The sequence below is a fragment of the Prunus avium genome, chromosome 2, assembly GCF_965620075.1.
Source record: "Prunus avium chromosome 2, drPruAviu1.hap1.1, whole genome shotgun sequence".
In the NCBI taxonomy this organism is placed as follows: Eukaryota; Viridiplantae; Streptophyta; class Magnoliopsida; order Rosales; family Rosaceae; genus Prunus; species Prunus avium.
Window position 1 is genome coordinate 43,355,158 of NC_142285.1, and position 18,916 is coordinate 43,374,073.

Consider the following 18,916-nt stretch of genomic DNA (forward strand, 5'->3'; position numbering starts at 1 on the left):
TCTCACTAACCTCTCTCTCGTAGGGTCTCTTATCTTAGTTGAAAATTGTATGCTTACCCAGCACCTTAAAAATTGTATGCTATTTTCGGGTCCTGTTTAACCAACAAAGTCACTTCTGAATGCTTAACAGAATCACTTGCCATCCACTCTTATGTGTGTAATATTTCTTGTTTAAGAAGCAATTAACGTGTGTAATTTAAGAAGCAATCAACGTGTTTTCGGAAGAAAAAGAGCAAAGTAGCCACGTGTCACATGTGTGGTTCAAAGTGCAGAACAGAACACAGAACCGTATGTATGTGAGTCGTTATGACATTTTTGTATTAAACTCCTCCCGACCAAAACCGCATTATTTTCAAAACGAAAAAAGAAAAAGAAACCGCATACCCTTAAACAAATAACACATAATCTATCAGCCGTCGGATTTCAATCCACCTCCTAAATGATTTTCTGAATCAACGGTGAGCCTTATCCCTCTCTCTCCTCTCTCTCCTCACACAGGGAGAGAGGGAGCGGAGAAGAAAAGAACCTCTTTTTCACAGAGAGAGGGGGTTGGAATCCCATCAATCCGTCTTCCCCCTCCCTCCTTTTTATTTCTCTTCTTCTTTATTCTGAAATTTCCCAGAAAAGAAAGGGAAGGAAGGTCTGAGAGAAACCCGGTAATCGTTTACGATTTATGGGTTCGGTTCTGGATTTTGATTAGTGGGTATTGGATGATTTTCCATTTCTTTTATTTGGGTTTGGTAAAAATTGGTCTTTGGGGGTGTTAAAAAGGAAAGGGATGGACTTGGAAAGCATCGAATGTGTCTCTTCCTCAGATGGTCTTGATGAGGATGAGATCCATCAACACCATAACACTCTTCACCCACATCCTCATCCTCATCAACACCACCATGACTTTTCCAAGCCAAGAAGCAATGCCACCAACAACACCACCATTCCCGGCCCCACCGCCATTGCTCCGGCCACCAGCGTCCACGAGTTGCTTGAATGCCCCGTCTGCACCAATTCCATGTACCCACCAATCCATCAGGTCCTTTTTCTCTCTTATGCTTTGTGTTGCCTAGAACTGGATTTTGTTTGCATTTCTGTTTATTGAATTTGATGGCCGTTTGGTGGGTTTGAGTGGATATCAAAAATGGGGTTTCGAATAAATTGATTAATTTGACATATTTGTGTTTTCATTCTATTGAGAATTGGTTGTTTAATTGGATTTGTGGAACTGGTCTTTGAATAGTTTTTGTTTAACACCAAAAGAAAAAAGAATAGAGTATTGGTTTTAGGATTTTGGGTAGGTGGTATACCGTTCTGGTGAACGGTGATTGGATTTTGCTTGTATGATTGAGCCTTGTTTGCTAGTTCAGGTATCTTTCAGAGTCTATGAATGATTTGAGTAGATGATCCAAGCAATGTTGATTTAGTATTTAAAGTCATGGAATGTGCTAACTAGATAATCTACAAAATTTAGTTAACTTTGTCAAATGCAAGTCCATGACTCTGCAGGAAGGGTGTTTCCGGGGCATATATGTGTTGAAAGATCCCAGTCCTACTAAAAAAGGACCAAGTTACGTGTCGACAATCTTATAATCCAATGTTGTGAAAAAAAATTGGAGTAACACAGATCCTCACTAAGGATGTGCCATTTAAGTAGCTGAAACTTTTATCTTTTCAAGTCCTCCTTGGCATGCACACACACGCATGCATAATTGGATATGCTTATTTACTTTGGTCTGAACCATAGTTTTCCTTGCATTGACACGAGGCGTGGGGGTCTTGCAGAATATTCTTTCTTTTATATTAAAAAGGTCGATATTGTAGGTGTTTTGATATCAAATTTGAATTTCACATGAGACCTATGATGGTTATCATAGTTCTTATGAACCGAGCCTTGTTTCTTAAAACTGAATTTGCTCTTTTGCAGTGCCACAATGGCCACACACTGTGTTCTACTTGTAAAACAAGGGTGCACAATCGCTGCCCCACTTGTAGGCAGGAGCTTGGAGACATTCGGTGTTTAGCACTGGAGAAGGTGGCTGAGTCACTTGAATTACCCTGCAAGTATTACTCGTTGGGATGCCCAGAGATCTTTCCATACTACAGCAAACTAAAGCATGAGTCAGTGTGCAACTTCAGACCGTACAATTGCCCATATGCTGGATCGGAGTGCTCTGTTGTTGGGGATATCCCTTTCCTCGTTTCCCATCTTAGGGATGATCACAAGGTGGACATGCACACAGGATGCACATTCAATCATCGCTATGTGAAGTCAAATCCTCGGGAAGTAGAGAATGCCACTTGGATGCTTACAGTAAGTGTCATATGGCATTTAGGTTAAAGTGAAATGCCATGTTTTCTTTTGTTCTTTGGTGTGAAAACCCATTCATTTGATTTTCTTCAAATCCTCTTTTGTCAAACTGGTTGAAAAACTAGAAAGTTAGATTCGTTTTGCATGCAGTTGTTCACCTAATTCGTTTTCGGTAAGTAGCATGTTGGAGGATGTGGCTAAATCAACAGCAGTCCATCCCACCATTCAAATTATATATGCTGTAGAACAGTATGCCTTTTATCCAGGAGTGCCTGCATGCTAGGGTTCATATTTTGCCTTCTCAACATACATTACCGAATCTGCTTTTCATGTCAGGTCTTCCATTGTTTTGGTCAATACTTTTGCCTTCATTTTGAAGCCTTCCAGCTTGGCATGGCACCTGTTTATATGGCATTTCTACGTTTTATGGGTGATGAGAATGAGGCTCGGAACTACAGCTACAGCCTAGAGGTTGGAGCAAATGGCAGGAAACTCATATGGGAGGGGACCCCTCGAAGTATCCGCGATAGCCACCGAAAGGTCAGGGATAGCCATGATGGTCTCATTATCCAACGAAACATGGCTTTATTCTTCTCTGGGGGAGATAGGAAGGAGCTGAAGCTGAGAGTTACTGGAAGGATATGGAAGGAACAGCAAAATCCAGATGCTGGGGTGTGCATACCAAACCTATGTAGCTAAGACAAATGATTTTGAAAGTTTACAGTTTGTTGTTTGAGACACTGTTGTGTGTTGTACCTCTGCCGTCTTTTTCCTGGTATGTTGTAATAGACTGGATTCTTGAGTTTGGAAGTTTCAGCTTTAATAAAAATTGTATAATAAGCAGGCGTTTTCTTCCTTTTCACTTTGCTTGGTAACGTTACTACTATTAACATGGTTGTAAATCAAGACACAACTACATTATCTCTAGTTGCAGTTTGTCTTTTAAGTTATATGACTAATGATCCAAGGAAAAATCAGTCGTCACTAATGTTTTGCAATTTTATTTTTTTCCTTTTGCCTTTTTCAACTCATAGATGACAGTGCCTCCCCTGCTCAAAATCGTAAAGCCCTCTCTTAGCGGAGAAGAACAAAGGGATAGCAATGCTATCCCCATCCAATCATGTTCCGCCATGTGTAATCCTTATCACGCGAACGTGATTGGTTAGGAATGTGTTATCCCCGTGACATGCAAGTTTTTCTCCTCTCAGTGATTACTGACTAGCCATGGCTGGATTGAATCTCAAGCTTGCAAAGCAACCCTTATTTTTTTCTTCTCTTTTAGCTAAATATTGTGGCGATCTTATTTATATACGGGCTATCTCAACAATTGCAATAATGTCGATGTGAAACGAACTCAAAATATCATTATTTTATAGTGTTACATTCCTAAAACTTCAATAGCATCTACTTTGAAATATCCTAGTCTGATAATAGCTTCATCATTCTTTCTTAGTAGCAGCAAAAAAAGAATCTCATGTGGATACCAATCAAATTTTTCCCATTAATACAATCCAAGGACATGGCTTATAAAATTTGTTTGAAAGCAACTGTTCATACAACTCAAATACTTGCTTCTACAGTGGGAGTTCAACCAAGTTCGGTAAGCCTCAATATCATAGACCCACTAATTCCAATTTAGAGAAATGATCTACGGCCATTTCCAACAACCCTGATTACATATTTAGCTAGAGCTATGGAATAACTTTCACCAGAGATCTACAATCAGGCCAATACCTGCTCAGTTGCACCATCACTTTTGGATTCTACCTGAGCTGAATTTTCACCACCTTCTCCGCCATGCTCTTCCTGACCAGCTTGTGCATCTCCACTCACTGTGGCAGCCTCTGCAGGTTGTGTCGAGGCAGCTTTACCTGCATTTTCAGTGGCCTGCGTAGACCCTGTCTCAGATTCTTTATTCCCAAACAACTTGGCAGGAAGTAAGGAGGACACAGCAGCTCTTGCACTTCTCTTTGCTGCTTCTGCTGCCTCAGCCTCCTTAGCCTTAGCTTCAGCCTTCTGCCTTTCCTTCTCCTCCATAAGCTTCCCCACTTCATCCTCTCTCCCCTCCTTTCTCAGCTCCCCTTTAACAAACTCCTGCAACTCCTCATTAAATTCAACCCCATCATCATCCAACATGGTATCGACCACATTAAGCACCTCATCCAATTTCCCTGCCTCACTCAATGTCTTCATTATAAACTGATAGCTCGGAATATCCATCTTGAGCTTCTTCACCATCAAATCAAAAAACGATTTTGCCTCATCAACCTTCCCTACCTTAATTAATCCATCGACCAACCTATTATAAACAGCCAAGTTTGGCCTCAGTTTGGCATCAACCATTTTTCTAAAGTACTCAGCTGCATCATCAGCCCTATTCTTCTCAAAACAAGTATCCATCAACAAAACATATGTAAATTCATCCGGGTTCACTCCCTTGTCGCTCATTTCTCCATAAAGCTCCTCAGCTTCACTCAGCATCCCATTCTTGCACAATTGCTCAATCAAATTATTGAATGACAAGGTGTCCGGACTACACCTATAATCTCCCATCTTCCTGAAAACCTCAATGGCTTCCTTAAACCTCCCCTGCGCGCAATACCCGTCCGCCATCACATTAAAGCTTCCCAAATTCACAGCCAAACGCCTCGGCGGGTTATGCTCGGTGACCATCCTATCAAACAACCTCAAGGCCTCATCAAACTTACCATTCTTGCTCAAGGCATCCAAAACCGAATTATAGGCCACAGCACTCATCTTCACCTTGGAACTCTCCCCCAAAGCTTCCTCATAACACTCCATGGCCTCCTTCTCCATCCCTCTCATGAAATACCCCTTCATCAAGTTCCCATAGACAATCCCATCTTCTACAACCCCTCCCAACTTCTCCTTCAACTCCTCGTAAAGCTTAAAAACTCCATCCGAATCCGAATTCTTCACACAGCCCACCATCAAATAATGATAAACAACAGGGTCCGGCGCAAAACCCTTGACATCAATTTCCTCTTTGAGCTCCATAGCCCTGTCCAGCTTGTTGTTATCCACCAAACCTTTGATCAAAATCCGGTAAGTAGTTGGGGAAGGGTTGAAAGGGGCGTCATTGATCAACTGCTTGTAGTTTTCCATAGCAGTATCGGGCTTGCGGCAATCCAAATAAGTCTGAAAGATGAGATTGTGAGTGATGATATTGGGGGCAACGCCGGCCTGGGTGATGAAGCGGTGAAGGGACAAGAGGTCAGAGTACTTGGACTGGCGAAGCTGAGCGGTAAGCACAGAGTTGACTGTGAAAATGGTGGGCCGGCAATTGGAATAGATGGAATGGCGAGTGTAGAGCGCGGCCTCCTCGAGGTCGTTTTGGCGGACGAGAGTGAGAATGCGGTTGTGGAGGTTGAGGCGGTTGCCGGAGAGAGCCGAAACGGGCTCGGGGAGTTTCGGGGCGTTAGGGTTTTGTTGGGGTTTTGGGGGTTGTTGTTGTTGCTGTTGTTGCTGGTTGCGGTGGAGGGAGGAGAGAGGGGGCTCGATGCGGAGGCGGCGCTTGCGACGACGTCGTTCGGCGGCGGCTTCTTCTGGGGTGGCGAAGGAGAGAAATCGAAGGGAGATGAAGGAGGGTGGTGGGGTTGGGTGGTGGCAGTTGGGGGGCTTGGCTAGGGTTCTCAGGTGAGTGAGGAAGGTGGGTTTTGAGAGAGCCATTGCTTTGGTTTTCAGGTTGAGAAGGATTTGAGGATGAGGGGTTCTGAGAGGGTTTAGAAAATGGAAGAAGGGGTGCTAACTGCTAAGGCAATATTATTCTTATTGGGCTCAGAGAATGAAATGGACTCACAGAAAGTTTATGGATCTTCTTCTCCCTGAGTTCTTGCAAGCAAGCAAAATGAGCTTTCTGGTAAAGTGGGCCTTCAACTTAGAAATTAACAATAGGCCCATTTTGATAAAACTCCAAAATCAGTACTACAAATGGACAAGGAATTGTAAATATATTCTCTTCTATTGAGGAATCGCTCAAATATCCGATACAAATTTAAGTACTTTCTTAAAGTACCATGTTTATTAATTTTGTTGGTCTCAATTAGATGTCTTAATGATTTTCAATTTGTCTAATTTTTTGCAAAGATGATCTTTGAATGAAGACTTTAAAAATAGATGATTTGGATCGTTGAAAAAAAATCCGTATGATATATATATTTTCTTGATCACGTCCCTTTAAGAATAATTTGTCTGTGGTTGATCAGATCAAATATTAATAAATATTTTTCATAAAAAAACCGTTAACAAATATTAAATTAAATAAAATTAGACGACTTGAGACTACTACCTATAAGCGAAAGGGACTTGAATGAATAAAATTGGGAACAAGTGGTTGACAAGTATATGGCGAGCAGGTAGGTATCTCATGAGGGGAGGGATTAACAAGTTTAATGCGGCAATGAAGTGTGTAAATTGTGAACCGTGAATTAGGCATCTTTATTAAATAAATGTACATGTCTACGTGATGAGTAACATTTTCTTTTTGTATTTTTTTACCAGTTTGCTCAAATTAAGATGCGACAAATGTAGAAAATGTTTCACACCAAGAAAATTGCTCCAAGTTAAGTTCAACCGACTAATCTAACAAATAAGATTTTTATAAATAAGTTCATTTTAGCATCACATATTATACAAAAATCCATATATAATTTATTTTGAGAGAAAAATTCAAAACAAACCGCTTGACATTTGTTTTCACCATTTTAACTTAAAATATACAATCACCACCATTTAACGTGTGCTATTTTGACGTCCCTTTGTACTCTCATTTTATTTTCCTCAAGGCACAGCAGACTCTCATTAGCAAAGCAATCAATCAATATCAGTATATGTAAGCCTTTTATGAAAGTCAAATATCTTAATCTTGGTGGATATATATTTTCTCTTTACAAATTACAACACGATATCTTGCCTTAAAAGACCTCTTTTAAATATACTTTTTTAGTTTTGTTGATGTGAAATGTATTGGAAGACCGATTAAATACGTTAGAAATCTCCTTGTAAACACGTTTGTTAAATACGACCTAATTAAATTTTTTTTGCTTAGACTTCCCCTTAATGTCAAACCCATCAGATTTCAATTAGATTTGATACAATTTAATATGCATTTTTTCTACTTTCTTGTATCACTTGTTATCGTAGAAAGAAAATAAAATTGATTTTATCTCCCGTGACGTGTAGAGTGACAGAATAACTGATCAAGCTTGCCAATTATATATAATTTTTGTAAAACTTTATTTATTTGCACTAAGTGCTTTACAAAACTATGGGCCAAAAAATAATGTCCCCAAATTATGAGTCACATTGTCTTGATACAGTTGTTCAATGAATAATTGTGCGACAAGCTTTATTGGTTCGGAATATTGATTGGTCATATTTCATCAACAGTGCATGGTTTTCTTTCACGTGGACCGACGTTGATCTGCTAACATTTTCACAATCACTGCCAGACCGCCAGACTGCCAGACTGCCAGTCTGCCAGTGCCAGACTGCCAGTCTGCCAGTGCCAGAAAAGGTGATGTACGGTGGCGATTGAATTATGGTTCTAGATGTGCAGCAGAATAGCACAACCCATGATGGCTTAAAAAGACTTTGGAATGTTCTAAGAACACGTGGGGGGCTGCGATCATGCGTACTCGACATAAGGTGGCGGCAGATTAAGGATTGACTCAGCCAGCGTATCTTGTGCCTGCGTGTATGAAGCTCCACGTGAGATTTGTATTATATTTTTAACTTGTATTTATTTTATTTTCCTTTGCCGCCAATAAACACAAAATATTATCAAACTCTCTTGGAATTTATTTATTTATTGATGAACAAGTCTCTTTAATAAAGACAGTCAAATAGTTTGGTTTTGGTACCACAAATAAAAATGGGACCCACTTAATTTGAAGCATGACTGTATGAGTGATCACCACCATGAGTTCAAGTGTAATAATAATGGTGATAGTGATCATACAACTTATAATTTGCTGTATAAAAAATATATATAATTTGCTACTTATCGTCCAACTCAACAAATTTTGGCCACCCTAATTTGGATAATGAGGAGGTTTGGTGTTCCATTTACATCAGGATCGAAGATGATACTTGATACATTTTTGGATTGATACCGACTTCTTCATTGTTTTCATGGCAGAAAAATCCAAGAGCATGCTGATTGTTCCATGGATCCAGAAGAACATCATTCATGGAGGAGGCCATATATTGAAATTCAATAATCCAATCAAAATGCGAAGTACTGACACGTGTCCACTTTGCTGACTGAATGGTCAAACTGGGAAACTATGGCTTCATTCTTACAAAGTTGATCAAATCGTGGTTTTACATGATCAAATCGTCGTTTGATGGCAAAAAAATGTTATTTTAAATAAAAAAGAAAAGAGAAAAGTGAAAAGAGAAAAAAGAAAAAGAAAACAAGGTCAGAGCTTGTGCAGATGCGGTGGGGTCAGATCTGAGTCGGTTGCAGCCACAGTTGGCATATAGAAAGCGAACGTTGAAAACTAAACAAGCAAAGCTCTTCAATTTCAGAGAGAGACGGAACACTTGCTCAGCCCCATACATAGTAACATAGGGAAGCTGAGAAAACTAAGATTTTTCCCACCTTTTTTTTTACAGAGATTTCTTTTGCAAACAAGGAGAAAAAGTTCAACTTCAAAGCATTAAAAACATCTTAGATTCTTACGTCTCAGAATACCACTCTAAACTCACAGGTCATCTCTCGTCTTTCTCTTCCAAGCTTGAAACTTTCTTTTTTGTTTCTTCATATTCTTGAATCAAGATTGATATTTTGTTCTACTTTCGGGGGATTTGTTTAGTTCATGGAACTGGGTTCTGCTTATTGTTTGCTATAATTATATTCGTTTCATTTGGATTTCCTTTGGGTGCCGAAAAAATTCAGGAAGGTTTGAATACCATGTTTTATGTTTCTAAGCTGTTTCTATTTGGTCACAAGTGATGAATATTCTCAATACTCAGCTCAGGTATTATGTATTCCTTTCGTTTCATGCATATTCCCAGAATCCAATTAAATTACCTTTTAATTCATCTTTTTTCTTCTTATAAGAATCACCTTTTTTGATGGCCAATGAATGGTCAAGTTTCTGGATTATCCTTGAGTTATAGTTCTAATCAAATTTTGATTATATGCAAATGACTCTTTTAGTTGTTGGGTCAGTCAACTTAACTTTTAAATTCGTTCAATCAGCTTTGGAAAATTCACTCTGTAACCAGGTTATCTTTACCAACTATTAGGTCCCCAGGCAAAATGAGGAAGACAAGATAATGCAATGCTGAATGCCATGAGTTTAATGGATTTGGTTCCCAATATATCATCTGAATATGGTTGTATTAGGTCTGTGGCCCCGAGAAACGAAAGTGATTTTCGTGCCAGAAGATAAATATAATTCTCATCCATATCTATTTTTGTCATCCTTTTCTCAGGAAGACAAGCCAGATTCAGAGGGTCTTGCCTTTTTATCGTTCTCAGTTTTTACTTCTAACATCACTTGTAGTGGTTCTAGCACTCAAACTTGAAGGCTTTATTGCTGAATTTCGTGTTAGTGCAATTTTTAATTGGGTTATTATAGCAAACTTTTTTTTTTTAAAAACACTCTTTTGGTTTCATGTATTTAAACACATATGTGTGGGCTTTTGTTTTTAGTAGGAAAATGCGTGTTTGACAGCTTGAGTTCCTAGAATATATATATATATATATATATATATATATATAATGGGAAATTACTTAGGCCCTAGGGATGGATGGTCAGATCTGCTTAGATAAGCTGTATTGGTATTGAGTCTTTATAATATATGGAAATCTTTGGGTTGTTGGAAGATTCTGAAATTTCCACTACATCTTTGTATTTACTCCTTTAAATATCAAGCGCCTTCCTTGCCCCCAACTCCTTGTGGCAGAACTCAAGGATATGTGTTTGTTACTCATGGGTTTCACTAATTTATCAAAGTGACTTCCTCATGTCTTGTTGAACTGCCTTTGATCTGTATATGCTTAATTTATTTTCTCATGTCAATCATTTTGAAGTGGTGTGTGTTTGAAGTGTTTTCAAACACTGTACATTTTTGTTTTTGGATCTGATAAAATTTTATTATCTGAATGTCATTGTTATCTCTGCTTTGCTGCTAACATTTGTAATATAAAAAAATTGGAGTACTTACATTTTGTCTTGCTGATTGTTCAGGAACTCTGTGAGTGAATTATGTTGGTTTATTAATGGGCTGCTATTGGTCAAAGAAAGCTAAAACCCCTGGCTATGAGGACCCTGCAGTTCTTGCTGCTGAAACACCCTGTAAGCATTCTTTATTACCCTTGTACTCACTACTTTAGTAGTCATCCACCATTTTGTCCTACTGAACTCTGATCTGAAATCAACTTGGATGCTGCTAAAGATATTGAGCACACACCCCGACTCCTGATTGTCAGAAACTAGATATTAACTTACCCAAAATGGAGAGTTGGAAATTTGAATTGTTTTTTCTTTGTTGCAGTTACAGTGAATGAAGTAGAAGCCTTGTATGAGCTTTTTAAGAAACTGAGCAGTTCAATATTTGATGATGGGCTTATCCACAAGGTAGGTTTGCTAATACTTTCAAGTAATTTTTAGCTTAACTTTTTTTCTCCTCTAAACAATCCAAATGTTTTAGGTATACAATATCATATCTTCATCAAATTCTATATATAATCACTCTAAAAGTTTGGGTTTTTATGTTCCACTGAATGATAATTCTTTCATCAATCTTTTTGAGCAGGAAGAATTTCAGCTTGCACTCTTCAAAAACAAAGATAAGAGGAATCTTTTTGCTGACAGGGTATGGGATGCCAGCTCCGCTTCTCAATTCTCAGATTATTTTATTTCATTGATATGCTGAAGGAAGTGGGATTACTTGTGGGACATCTATTGTTTCTTAGTAGTAAATAAGCACTAGTACGTAGCTCTTAGACAAGTTAATCTTGGGTGTTCATGTAGATTTTTGACTTATTTGATGTCAAGCGCAATGGTGTTATTGAGTTTGGAGAATTTGTTCGATCATTGGGTGTCTTTCACCCTAATGCACCTGTAGAAGACAAAACTGAATGTAAGAACATTACCCTTTTCCCCTATGTATCAAACTGCAATGTTCTGCAAGATTATTCCATTTTATCTTAAAAAGGAACAAAACTTAAGACATCCTACTAAATGTGTTATCATCTGCTAAGTTATGGTGGGAATTCTTTTGCAGTTGCATTTAGACTCTATGATCTGAGACAAACAGGGTACATTGAGCGAGAGGAGGTCAGTTTCTAACAAACTTCTTTGCTTTTCATTTCCTTCTTTTATTTCCTGGTTTCTCTAAATGAAATTCACTCCTCAATCTTGTTGATTCTTTTTCTTCAAAGGTTTATATCCTATTAAATTTAGCAAACTTAAATATGTTCTTAATGAATACAATTAACGGTGCCTACTACATGTCAGGCCTAAAATGAGCTTTACTGCTGTGCCAAGCCATTGTTTCCATAATTCATGCCGTCTAGATGTTATTTAACTACGGACTAAGTTGGTCAAAATGTGTTTTCTAAATCTCCTCTCACAACATAAGGTAATTTTATTCCACGACAGTTGAAGGAGATGGTGCTGGCACTTTTGCATGAATCAGAACTTGTACTCTCGGATGATGTGATCGAAGTGATTGTGGATAAGGTGCAACATGATATACATTTTTGTGATCCCTACCCTTCTTGCTCAGTTAAGCTGAATGTTCTAAAGTTGTTTGTCTTTTCTCTGCAGACATATAGTGAAGCAGATAAGAAAGGGGATGGACGTATTGATCAAGAAGAGTGGAGGGAATTTGTATTGAAGCATCCATCTTTGATAAAGAATATGACTCTACCATATTTAAAGTAAGCAATATATTTGTACTTGGAAGTTTTTCAATCATCAGATACAAAACTTGGGGTCAACATCTTATTTCACTGTATTATGACTGGAAAGCTAACTGAAGCAACTAACTGTAATATATGTGCTTGATGCTCTGAATTCAGTCCTCCACATTTTAAAAGTTTTAATCTTCTATTTTTCAGGGATATAACATTAGCTTTTCCTAGCTTTGTGATGAGCTCTGAAGTTGAAGATTCAGAAATATGAGAGGATTACATCAAGAGGTTATTAAAAATTTCATGTGCCAAGATGGTGATTATTTTGAATACGTTTCAATGAAGCCATGAAAAATGATATTCATGGTGACACTTGAGGTAACACCAGTTTAAGACGAAGCCATGAAGCACAGAACAAATAAAGTCATCAGAATCTCAACTGGTTCTTCAAATCTAGGGTTGGCACAGATAAGTGTATATTTGCGTCCGTATGTGTGCATATCAAGTTGTCATTTGAATCCCTTTTTCTTTTTCTTTCTTCTCCTTTTGTAATGCTTCTCCAACATCAGAAATTCTGTGATAAGATTTTCCATAGGGTTTATACATATGCAAGTCAATCATTTTATATGACACTGGATTGTTCTAATCAGTCATTTCCAAGATAAGCGAAGTTAATAAGTTAAAGTATGATCTGAGTTTGAACTTCTATATGATTTTGCTACCCACGATGCACTGATGATGCCGGTATGCTGGTGCGTGCGTGAATGGGTGACTGTCCTTAACACTGTTTACTTATACATTGAAGGCTAGTCTATACTCTCTCTTAAATTATACATTACCAACCATATCTTTCAAGGAGACGAGCAGTCCTTATCTGTCATTATCATCCAAATACAGCTAAACACCAAAAGAAAACAGTTGGTTGTGCAAGACTCAAGCAACCTCATAGAATTGGGAAATGCCATAAATGTACTGTGTATGTACGCACACAACAAAAGCATAAGATTAATGAATGATAACCGAATTTAGTCGAAGGTGAAATGGAAATTAACTCTGGCATCTGATTAAAGTGAAAAGATGGGCAAGCAATCATGTACCGTGGGCTCCTTTCTTACGCAATTAAAACGACAACAGGGCAAGTCGTGTAACATTTGGCGCTTGATTAACGGCCAACCAGTAAAGGACAAAATTGTCTGTGCAGCTGGGATGACAACACGTGGCTTCGGTCTGGTGAATCAGCAGACAGCACGGTGATTTTACAAAACGCCGAGTGAGGGTGACGAGACGACTCTCGACTGAAGAATTATTGTATAATATTAGAATATGGATAGATTTTATGGTTAAAATTTCCTATTTAGAAGTATAATATGCACTTATATTATATTATAACCCATAAATGAGTTATTCCGATAATTATTCCCTTGGAAGCGCCTCCACTATAATTACCATATTTCTAAAATGCATTTTAAATATATAGGATAAATTCTTACCAAGTAAGTATTGAAAAAGAAAAATAATAATAAATTTGATGGCGCGTGTAACAACCCAAAGGTGACCGAGATCCACTTGTTGTTAACTTGTGAAGCTAAAATGATTAAAAATGATTAAACAAAATAAGAAAAAAACATCTTCGTCCCTCGTTATGTTTCCTACTTCAAGCTATTCAACGCATCTCAATCCGCTCGCTCGCATATATACATCTCTCTCTGTCTCTCTTAAAAGAGAAAGATAATCAATTTAGTAATTCCAAAGAATCCAATTCCTCTCTGAATTCTTAATACGATTCTCTCTGTTTTCCTAGGAATCGAAACCCCTTATCTTTATTGCTTCCTTAGCTTTCATGGCCGATCATTTTCACCTCCTTTTCAGGTTCAACTCCAATCGTTCAAAGTGCTTCACCTGTATTTCTTAAATCTTTTTCTTTTCATTGACTGTTGTTGTTTTGATGGCTGAGCTGCAGTTTGGTAGCATTTGATCGGATCCAGTCGATAGTCTCTTGCAGTGATAAGAGGGAGCTGATTATTGGGCCTTCTTAGCAGGTTATTCTTCTCAATAATAGCGTGGTTTAGTCTTGATTTGGATTTAGTTTGCTAACAACCGCTGGAAATCAATGGCTCCTTATCTTCTTTTTGGATTGAGAAAGTTTTTTTTTTTTTTGGGTCGAAGATTGAGAGTTGTGTTGAGCTAAAAGATTATATTTTTTTTAATTGGGTTTTCATTTTCATTTTGAATGGCTAGCTTTCGGTTTGGTTGGTGAGGAAACTGAGAAATTTGTATTGCATATCATGATTTCTGCTGTATGTGTTTGAAAAATCGGCCTAGGCGGCCGCCTACCCGGCCTGGGCCGGGCGGGTCGGGTCGGGTCTTCTATATATATATATATATATATATATATATATATATTCCTTTTTCTATTTAATTTTTTAAAAATTTTGTCCTCACTTTAAAGAAAACCTAGGTAATGTGAGCTGTTCATACTCAATTATTAGATAGCAAATTTCTGTTTATAGTTTATTCGTGCACTTGGTCAGCATTACGAAAATGAAAACCAAAGTGGAATTTTTATTGATTGCTATCTTTTTGTTGGTCAGATTCATATCCTGTGATTGTTGAACCAATACCAGTTGTATTGTAATGCAATCAGTTGATGAGGAGAATAATAAGAAGAAGAATTTGAAGCGTTCAAGATCATCTAGTTACGACATGCCTGTGACTGACTCCAATTTTGCACAAAGTCTTGATGACTGTGTTCTTTTCCCAGTGGAAGAGATTGTGCAATACCCATTGCCTGGATACGTTGCTCCAACTTCAATCAGTTTCAGTCCTGATGATACTATTATAACATATTTGTTTAGTCCTGATCACACTTTGAATAGGAAGGTATTTGCTTTTGATCTCAAAACTTGCAAGCAAGAATTGTGTTTCAGTCCTCCTGATGGTGGACTTGATGAGAGCAATATATCACCAGAAGAAAAGTTGAGGAGAGAGAGGTTGAGGGAGCGTGGGTTGGGAGTGACACGGTATGAATGGGTGAAAACAAGCTCCAAAAAGAAAGCAATCATGGTTCCATTGCCAGCTGGGGTTTGTTCCTCAATTCCTTATTTATGCATTACATTACAGATTTATTTTTTAATTGCTACTTACTAAGCCCGTGAACTTGAAATGGACAGATTTATTTCCAGGATCTTTCCCATTCAAAAGCAGAGCTCAAGCTTCCAAGCACATCAGGTTCACCAATTATTGATCCGCATCTATCCCCAGATGGTACAATGCTTGGTTATGTAAAAGATTGCGAGTTGCATGTACTGAATTTGATATGCAATGAATCTAAACCGTTAACATATGGTGCCAGACCCAGAGGAAATGATTTGGTAAGTTTCCTATACCGGTAATGGTACGTCCGGAGTCATTTCAGTATTATTAATATTTGTTCCAATTTCACAGATGTAGAATTTTCTCAAAGCATGTAGTTCTATCACTATAATTCCCATTGTGTATTGGCTCCATCTATCCTAAAGGAGTGCTAGTAAATTAAAAGGTCATTTTTTCTTTCAGTTCTAGTAGATTAAGGTAGTTGAATTTCTGACCTTTTGCTTGATATGACTCTGGTCTTTTCTGGATTGCAGACTCACGGCCTTGCTGAATATATAGCTCAGGTGAGAATTTCATGTAATAACCTCTTAGCTTAGTCATTCATCATAAAACATAGGCCTCTTTGTCTTTGGGTTGCTTTTTGGAAGTAATTCCTGCTTTTGAGCTCTAAATTCAAGGCAGTGGTCTGATTGCTATAAGCAATCTCAAAATGATGCTTATTAATTCTCAGGAGGTTCAGTTAAAATTATTCTTGCATTCTCAGAGTTTTACTCATTGCAGGAAGAAATGGATCGGAAGAATGGGTACTGGTGGTCCCTAGACAGCAAATTCATTGCATTCACAGAAGTTGATTCTTCCGATATCCCTCTTTTCAGAATCATGCATCAAGGTAAAAGCTCTGTTGGTTCAGAAGCTCAGGAAGATCATCCTTATCCCTTTGCTGGAGCTTCAAATGTCAAAGTTCGCCTAGGAGTGGTTTCTTCTTCTGGAGGTCCTATTACTTGGATGGATCTTCTGTGCGGGGGAACAGATCAACCAGACAGTGAAGAGGAATATCTGGCAAGAGTAAATTGGATGCATGGAAATACTTTAATAGCTCAGGTTCTGAACAGGTCCCACAGCAAACTAAAGATCCTTAAATTTGACATTAAAACTGGGAAGAGAAAAGTTTTGTTGGTAGAAGAACAAGGAACGTGGGTTACCTTACATGACTGCTTCACACCTCTAGACAGAGGAGTAACCAAATTTTCAGGGGGATTTATCTGGGCAAGTGAGAAAACAGGATTTAAACATCTTTATCTGCATGATGCCAATGGAACATGTTTAGGACCTATCACCGAAGGAGATTGGATGGTTGAGCAGATTGCCGGTGTAAATGAAGCTGCGGGACTTGTTTATTTCACTGGAACCTTGGAGGGACCTTTAGAGTCACACCTTTATTGTGCAAAACTATTTACGGATGGAAATCAAGCCTTGCAAGGGCCAGTGAAGTTGACTCACAGCAAGGGGAAGCATGTAGTGGTGCTTGATCATCATATGAAGAATTTTGTTGATATCCATGATTCCCTTGATTCTCCCCCTAAAGTTTTACTCTGCTCCTTGCTCGATGGAAGCTCAATTATGCCTCTGTATGAGCCGTCATTTACGGTTCCAAGATTCAAAAGGCTTCAACTTGAGCCACCTGAGTTGGTTCATTTACGGGCTAATGATGGGACAACATTGTATGGAGTTCTATATAAGCCTGATGAAGCAAGATTTGGGCCTCCTCCTTACAAAACTTTGATCAGTGTGTATGGTGGACCAAGCGTACAGCTTGTCTCTGATTCTTGGATAAATACAGTTGACATGAGAGCGCAGTATCTAAGAAGCAAAGGAATTTTAGTATGGAAGGTCAGTTTCCTTTTATGTTTGTTCTATATCTTACTCTTAACACATTTTGTAATCCCTTATTTACAATAATACATAGATTAAGTGTCGCTGTTTTGATTTCTTTTTCTTGATGTTTACAGTTAGATAACAGAGGAACTGCTCGGCGGGGACTAAAGTTTGAAGGCTCTTTAAAATACAATGTTGGTCGTATTGATGCTGATGATCAGCTAACTGGAGCTTTGTGGCTTTTAGAAAAAGGCTTAGCAAAAGTAGGGCACATTGGGTTGTATGGTTGGAGCTATGGTGGATATCTTTCAGCTATGACTTTGGCGAGGTTTCCTGATGTCTTCCGGTGCGCAGTGTCCGGTGCCCCTGTTACATCATGGGATGGATATGACACATTCTATACAGAGAAATACATGGGGCTGCCTTCTGAGATGGAAGAAGGATATGAGTATAGCTCCGTGATGCACCATGTGCACAAGATGGAAGGAAGGTTGTTACTTGTGCACGGCATGATTGATGAAAATGTGCATTTCAGGCATACTGCCAGGCTTGTCAATGCACTTGTTGCAGCTGGTAAGTCGTATGAACTATTAATTTTCCCAGATGAACGTCACATGCCGCGCCGGCATAGGGATCGGATTTATATGGAAGAGAGAATTTGGGAATTTATAGAAAGAAATTTGTGAAAAATGAAACTTGTGTTTATATCTTTGTTGCTCTTGTAAAATCTTCTTGGTGGTGCCCTGGTGGACAAGGTGGGAAAGAGAAATTTGAAGGCACTGCTTGTGTTGTGTATCTCTTTATTTTTATCAATTAAGTTAAAAATAAACTATATTTCGTTTGTCCAAATTGTTACTGGATGTTCTATCAGTGAAAAATCGTCTTGAGTTGGCTCAATTCAGCCTGTCAATTTTCTTTTTCCTTTGGAGCACCACAAAAGAAAACTAAATTCTTCTCACACCTGCCTTGCTAAATTTTTTTTCATAATTCTTTTAATTTTTTTTATAAAGCTTAATTACCTTTTTGCAATAATAATAAACAATCCCTAATCTATAATTTCCCCATTCCAAGTGCAACTTGCCAAGCCAAGGGCTGTAAATTTTTAGCAATGGATCTTTTCTACCATTTCAAATTTCAAAAAGCCAAGAAAAGAAAGGCTAACACCCAAAAGAAAACAAAAACAGAAAGAAAGAAAAATCCATCACTTTTTATTCTTTTCATGCCCCTTTCTTTATAAGGATTAAGGATATATGCTTTCTAGAAAGAATAAAAAATAAAAAGCCTTTTGTTTGTTGACATGTCTCTCAAAACAAGTTCAATTTGGATATTTTATTTTTTAATTATTAACTACCTCCACATCAGAAGCATGTGATCCCTGGTCACTTTTAAATTATGTCTTCCGTACGTGGCAGTGAATCAGTGGCTCGTCTGATGTGTATTGTATTTGTGTAGAAGTTTGTCTTCAAATTTAAATAATCTTGGAGGCCAAGTTGCCGTTTGTCTCCCAGCTGACCAGCACGTCCTCTTCCATCAAGTTTAACGTTTCGTTAATGTAAGCGACTAAGTATTTTTATTTAACGAAGTTTAATAATGAATCATATTTTGCTCCTTCAAGTTCAAAATGGGGCTTATTAAAAATTAAATACAAAATTCACATTTGGGGTTTTGGGGTTGGGCAACATGCATTTACTAAGACATTTCGTAATCAAAATCAACCCAAATTAATATCAACAAAGCAAACCATTAAAATATCC

The 18,916-nt window shown here is 38.1% G+C and overlaps 4 protein-coding genes across 5 annotated transcripts; 3 read left to right on the top strand and 1 right to left on the bottom strand.

Moving 5' to 3' along the window:
- Positions 1-356: 356 nt before the first annotated feature.
- Positions 357-3,164, top strand: LOC110767194 (E3 ubiquitin-protein ligase SINAT5). Its single transcript, XM_021970672.2, has 3 exons — positions 357-1,030; positions 1,919-2,305; positions 2,639-3,164. The coding sequence occupies exons 1-3, from the start codon at positions 779-781 to the stop codon at positions 2,999-3,001; spliced, it is 1,002 nt and encodes a 333-aa protein (XP_021826364.1). The 5' UTR covers positions 357-778; the 3' UTR covers positions 3,002-3,164.
- A 615-nt stretch (positions 3,165-3,779) lies between these two features.
- Positions 3,780-6,064, bottom strand: EMB1796 (Pentatricopeptide repeat (PPR) superfamily protein). Its single transcript, XM_021970671.2, has one exon. It carries the CDS (start codon positions 5,990-5,992, stop codon positions 4,025-4,027), a length of 1,968 nt encoding a protein of 655 aa, XP_021826363.1. The 5' UTR covers positions 5,993-6,064; the 3' UTR covers positions 3,780-4,024.
- A 2,642-nt stretch (positions 6,065-8,706) lies between these two features.
- SOS3 (Calcium-binding EF-hand family protein) lies at positions 8,707-12,826 on the top strand. Of its 2 annotated transcripts, XM_088249683.1 has the most exons (9): positions 8,747-9,036; positions 10,525-10,632; positions 10,832-10,914; positions 11,093-11,152; positions 11,311-11,419; positions 11,564-11,616; positions 11,941-12,021; positions 12,109-12,221; positions 12,402-12,826. In XM_088249683.1, the coding sequence occupies exons 2-9, from the start codon at positions 10,557-10,559 to the stop codon at positions 12,463-12,465; spliced, it is 639 nt and encodes a 212-aa protein (XP_088105809.1). In that variant the 5' UTR covers positions 8,747-9,036; positions 10,525-10,556; the 3' UTR covers positions 12,466-12,826. The 2 variants fall into 2 exon arrangements, with proteins under 2 accessions (XP_088105808.1, XP_088105809.1); XM_088249682.1 differs by having other exon boundaries at positions 8,707-9,036; positions 11,941-12,221.
- Positions 12,827-13,820: 994 nt separating this feature from the next.
- On the top strand, positions 13,821-17,996 carry LOC110767188 (prolyl oligopeptidase family protein). Its single transcript, XM_021970662.2, has 7 exons — positions 13,821-14,063; positions 14,155-14,233; positions 14,786-15,275; positions 15,365-15,565; positions 15,821-15,850; positions 16,068-17,177; positions 17,297-17,996. The coding sequence occupies exons 3-7, from the start codon at positions 14,829-14,831 to the stop codon at positions 17,846-17,848; spliced, it is 2,340 nt and encodes a 779-aa protein (XP_021826354.2). The 5' UTR covers positions 13,821-14,063; positions 14,155-14,233; positions 14,786-14,828; the 3' UTR covers positions 17,849-17,996.
- Positions 17,997-18,916: the final 920 nt, after the last annotated feature.